The sequence below is a fragment of the Phalaenopsis equestris genome, unplaced genomic scaffold (assembly GCF_001263595.1).
Source record: "Phalaenopsis equestris unplaced genomic scaffold, ASM126359v1 Scaffold000002, whole genome shotgun sequence".
NCBI classification, from domain to species: Eukaryota; Viridiplantae; Streptophyta; class Magnoliopsida; order Asparagales; family Orchidaceae; genus Phalaenopsis; species Phalaenopsis equestris.
Window position 1 is genome coordinate 8,864,954 of NW_018164444.1, and position 6,000 is coordinate 8,870,953.

Below are 6,000 nucleotides of genomic sequence, written 5' to 3' on the forward strand. Positions count from 1 at the left end.
GACGTAAATTTACATCCAATAACATTATGCATGATGGTGGCGATACATACTTTTGCTCCTATTTGTTAATTTCATTTCTGTATTAGTTCCTAATTTTTTCAATGACATGATCACAAACTCATAACCTATATCTCATTACTAGGGTTGGGATGGGAAAGTAATTCATATACTCATTATACTATCGTATAATGATTAGAACTTCCAACTTAACATTCTTAAAGCAAATTATTGAAATTTATCAAAAAAAATTCATGATCATAAAAAAAAAAACAAATCAAGCAAGCTTATAAGTATAGAACTCTTAAACCAAACTTGTGTTATCAAAGTAATATCTAAGGGAAGAAATGGAGAATAAGTTATTGGATCGTTCAACGAATGAAAAAGGGAAATGGGAAGATATATTATCTTATAAGTCTTTTTCTAATCACACAAACCTATATTTAAGCCTCTAAAACAAACTTAAGAGGCTCTAGAGGATGAAAGGCTTGGTTGGAGTGAGGGGAGAAAATGACATATGTAGGTTGAAGTCAATCTCCAACTCTCCCAACTCCTTTTCATGTAGATGAATGGAACGGAGGGTAAAGGAAGAATGAAATCAGGGCTGAATACAAATTGAAATGGTTTGTTTTATTTAATTTGATTAAATTGGAGAATGTAGTTCAATAGGTTCATCAGGGTTAAATTGGGCCAAATAAACTAACTAGCGAAATTGAGTTTGTTCAAGGTTTAATCAAGTTGAGGTAATCAACGCATTGAATTGGAATAGTTTTGAAAGATCTTTTTGGCTTAATTATATTGAAATGGTCAAATTTATCCTAATGGACTTAAAAGGGTCAATTTGGGTCAACTATGTTTAGATAGATCAATTAGCCTGTTGGAGGGTCAATTGCTTTTAATTCAGCTATAATTGACCAATTAACTTTTAATAAGGCACTAAAAATAATCAATTTAATCATATGGATGCAATTGGCCATCTAAGCCAATTAGGTAAATTTAGGTATAGTTAGGCTCCTAGCCTAATCAAACTAGACAAAACAAGCTTAAACTTATTAATATAATTTAAAATGACTTTATTTTATTAATAATTTTACAATAAATTAATAATCTAAATAAACACATAAATAAATCATTCCAACTTCTTTGGAATCCCTTTGATTTTTATTTTTATTTTAAAAATATATTTATTTAGTACATTTTTTTTACATATTTTTATTTCTTATTTTTAAAAATAAATTAGTTTATTTATACTTTAAAAATCTAAAAACTATTTTAAATTTTTTAAAAATATTTAAACATGTAAACAAAACAAAACAAAATTAAAAACAAAAAAAATAAACATAAACGATGAATCTTTAGCCTCGTTCCAAAAGCCAAATTCAGCATCCCTGAATAAAACCAAACCATTAAAACCCAACAAAACACAGGTAATTTAAAAAGCCTAAACACTAATAACAATGTTATAAGCACTAATCCTTACAATAATCATCACTTTAAACCTTGAATTGGCAATCTTTGTCCCTTAAGGAAAGTGTTAATGAGCAGCAGAGCCTCTCTAGGCTTGTTGAGAGGAACAAGATGGCCTGCTCCCCTGATTGTCGCCATTGTCAGACCTTCAAACTCCACAAATCTTCCACCAACCTTCAGGCCAGCAAATAGGACAAAAGATATGCATATCAAACTCAGCATATTTAAACTCAAAACTTTACTTATTTTCTTATTTTATTTTATTTATTTATTTTATGATAAAAAGAGTTTATGATTTTTTATTTATTTATTTTTTTTTTTTTTTGGTTTTGACCTGTTGGGAGTTGTACCATGGCTGCCAGTTGGAAAGAAGAGGCAGCCCTAGAGACTCAACACAATACCTAGAGCCAATAACTGGAACTCTGCCATCTGTGTCTCCACTGCAATTGTTCAGACACAGAGATGGAATGAGAAAAGAGACAAGAAAGAGTCACATGCATGAAACTATTTTCATTTTAATAATATTTATATATCACATAAATTTTATATATTTATATATATCAAATTTAATATTTATATTTTAAACCCTATTATATTTTTATATAACATTAAAATTTTGAGTGCCATGCGTGTTAGAAAATTAGGATAGTCATTCAAATCATTTCAATTTAAAGAGTTAGAAAATTTATTTTAATATTTTTATAAATTTTAAGACAAACAGTCCATGCAAATAGAAAATTGTTTTGGCACTTTAATGAAAATAAAAATCATGGTATACTTATTTCTTAAATGGGCATCAAACAATAATAAAGATTCGTGCGAATAAAGCTGGGTGGTGGAGTGGAAAGCAACCAAATCAAAATGATATGAAGGATGAAGTGGACTTGAAAGAGCTATACTCCATTGATAGGGAAACATGTGGAGAAGACTACACCACCTTTGTAGAGTAGATGGGGACCATACAATTTTAAAATAAGCAACTTCATTAGAACGACTTTTTGCAATAAAGTTTAAGGTAAATAGCCTTGATTAGAAAATTATACATATACCCCCCTCCCCACAACAAATATATATATATTATAGTTCCTAAACTTTAATATTTTTCAAATTGAAATAGATCTTTTTATAAATAGATATATGACATCAAGGTATTATAAATATAAATATCAAATTTTAGGTATTAAATACATAAGAATTGTTTGGTATGCATGTGAATTTCCAAAAAAGAAATTTTTAATATTAGCAGGCTGGTTCACTCATATTCGATTCAATTTGGAGCATGACAAGTGTCCATCTTCTTCCAGCAGCAAGAAATAAAATAGAATAGCAAACTAAATCAATAAGATTTGTGATTTAAATTTAATCCAAACCTGTAAAGCCATATTCTTAATCCAGCCTTGATGAGTTTGGAGTAAATTGGAAGCACAGAGAAGACAGTGAAGTTATAGTTATTCAGAATGGAATCACTGTCATAGAAAAGAAAAAAGATAAAGAAATCAATCAACAGGAAGAAAAGAAGACAACAGAGAAAAATGAGTTCCATCTTTACCAAACATTTTTTCCCCATTTCTTTCTCACTGCTCCATTGTAATTCAAAATTATGATGCAAAAAAATAAAAAGTAAAAACGGTTAAAAAGAAACTAAACTCAACTTGCAAACCTTCCATTTAAAATCAACTTTACTTGTAACATGCAATGATCTCCTCACATCATCCCTATTAAAATACTTCTCTACGTAGTTTGAGAAACATGGATCATAGCCTGCTGGAATCATAATCCTCTTCCAAAATTTTCCCTGCAGCTTAACTCACAACATAGAACAATCTTAATAACATCAAATTCATCATATTATCTCCTCAACATCAAAACTATTGTAAAGTACCTTATCATGTAAAGTAAATTTATATTCATTATTTAATGAGGTGTTTTCAGCTGCTGTGCACTTTGGAGCATATATATTGTAGATGTCGATCTCACTGTACTCATCGTAGATCAAGTTCATTGCAATTTCACATTCATTGGTCCAATATGCAAACTTAAAATCGCAACTCTTGTTAACAATGGCATATGTTTGGTCTGATATCACACTGTGGCTCCATGCATACTCCACCAGGCCTTTTGAGTCATAATAATCATCAGTCTCTGGATTCCCAACCTGTGACACAAAATATTAGACGCATAATGGTTTAACTATATATATAAGCATGGAAAACCATCAACCATAAAGCCTCGAAGATTAATATGATGGTGGTTCTTTGTATCCTTGTTGTGTTCGTAGATAACTTCAGCAAGCTGAGGTACATAATGTCCTGTAAGGAAGAATTAGTAAGGCAAAGTTCAGAAGATGGCTGAATATAGTTCTCAATTACTCTTATTTGTGTTTAAAATGTATCTTTTCGTAGAATATTCATTAAAGCTTCTTTATGTTTTATGTTAAAAAAGAAAATTTCAGTTCATAATCTTCTTAGAAGGTATGAATGGATCATCATAACTTTTAGAAGTTAATCATTGTCCATACTTTAGCTGTATAAGTGCTGAGGGTGAGTAATGCAAAGAAGCGTTTTCAAGTGCAATTAAATTATAATATGTTGAGTTTGGTGAGGAGTTATTTAATATTATCTTCATAGCATTGTTATCAAGATAAAAGTTTATTTAAATAAAAGTGCAATGCTTTTAAATTAGTGCTCTTCTTTAATATATGTTGAATGACCTAAGATGATTATGATTTTTCTTTTTTTTTTTACATTTAATTTGGCCAGTGGGTATTCTGATATCTAAACTTCATTTAAATAGGATATAATTATCATTAAAAAAATTAACATTTAAAATTATTATCACACCAGATAACTGAAATCACCTACTATTACTGAGATGGCAGCAAATCAATTCTTAATGTTAATTTGCTTGGAAAATTATCATTGGAGGGCTTAAAACAGTTATAAATATTGGTACAACTTGTGCTCTTTGCAATTCATATAATGAAGTCTCACATGCACTTATGCTTTGATTGTCTGTATTCCATTTTCATTTATAAGAAAAAATATATTCCGGATTGAGATTTTTTTCACATTGGATGCACTTTCCTACTAATACTTTCCCATGCATGTTGATTGTAAAAGTTGCAACATCACCAAAAAAAAAAATTCTTTCTTCTAGCTATTAGATTTTAAAGCTTACATATAAATTGCCACTTGACAATCAATTCATACAGAAAGTAAGAGTGTCTGTGGACAAAACCTTATCATTATATTAGATCCATAAATTGATTGGTATTCTCTTAGCTATTTTTGCATCAATGTTTCCTTTTTGCAAAAAATCTTATTTTTATTTTATTTTGTAATTATAATACTTTATGTTTTTCAGAAGTTCCCAAATTGCTATCTGATGTAATCTTTGATTTAGTATTTTATTTATGATATTAATGAAATAGCTGGTAACTTTCCCAAAACATTAAAAATAGAACAATAATAAAAAAAAGTTTCATAATCTTCATCACAATAAATGTAATTTTTTTTCTCTCAAAATTTTGTATATATATATATACACTCACAAATTCATGCATTTTGAAGAAAACATGTTATATATTACTTGTCTTTTTTTAAAAAAATATAAATAAATGCCAAAATATATCCTTGAAAAACAAATTTTTAATAAACTATTCCACGAACGGCCTTTTCAAAGTTTCATCTAAGAATGCAGAGTTTGATTACCTGCATAACTCTCTCCAGCTATGTAAAAATCATGGGACTGATACTGTGGAAATCTTCTCAACCAGTTTACCAAGAAGTTATAAGCATCTTCAGCTGCATTATAAATTAAATAAAAAATTCAAAATAAAAGAAAGCAATATAGAAAATTGGTTTAAAATGAGCCAGACATAAATAATTAAGTCAACTATTGATGATGACAATGATTATAATCATATCCGTATACATAAATAGAAAACTAATAAATTGCTCTGTATATTGATTACCAACAAGTCCATCTTCCAGTCTATTGTAGTCAGAAGATGTGTTGCTGTAGGAGAATCCAACCCCAGCTGGAGATTCCAAAAATAGCAAATTTGCTTCTGCATTCAAGTTAAAAATGATTATCTTCTGAAAAATTTTAATAAAAAAAACCTGTAGAAGTTCATTAAATGGCTGACTATTGTGGGAGAGAGAGAGAGAGCATGTGGATTGAATTGAATGTAATAGACCTTTATTCCAGGCATATTTGTTGAACTCAAGTCCTTCTCCATATCTCCTAACTCTTAAAGGACCAAGCTCCACTGCTGATCCATAGCCTACAGATGAACACCCAGGACCTATAAAGAAAGGTAACATGCAATCAAAGATTGATTTTTTTAATAAAAAAAAGAAGCTTGAGAAATTTCAAATATATATTCTGCTGGATTTGAAATGGCTGCTTTCAGACTACTTGGAGATGAATTATGAATAGCTTTGAAACCTCCATTAAGCCAGAGAAGGAGGGGCTTCTTTGATGGATGTGTTTCTGCTTCAAAGAACCAGTAGAAGAGAGCTCTTCCTCTTTCCC

The 6,000-nt window shown here is 29.5% G+C and overlaps 1 protein-coding gene across 1 annotated transcript in view; it reads right to left on the reverse strand.

Moving 5' to 3' along the window:
- Positions 1–1,338: 1,338 nt before the first annotated feature.
- Positions 1,339–6,000, reverse strand: part of LOC110017863 (serine carboxypeptidase-like 33) — a 4,940-nt gene continuing 278 nt past the window's right edge. Inside the window, 10 exon segments of the mRNA XM_020715006.1 lie at positions 1,339–1,638; positions 1,799–1,904; positions 2,835–2,930; positions 3,117–3,259; positions 3,347–3,619; positions 3,685–3,773; positions 5,175–5,267; positions 5,438–5,533; positions 5,663–5,770; positions 5,914–5,998. Of these exon segments, the coding sequence (XP_020570665.1) occupies positions 1,486–1,638; positions 1,799–1,904; positions 2,835–2,930; positions 3,117–3,259; positions 3,347–3,619; positions 3,685–3,773; positions 5,175–5,267; positions 5,438–5,533; positions 5,663–5,770; positions 5,914–5,998 (1,242 nt within the window). The 3' untranslated portion in view covers positions 1,339–1,485.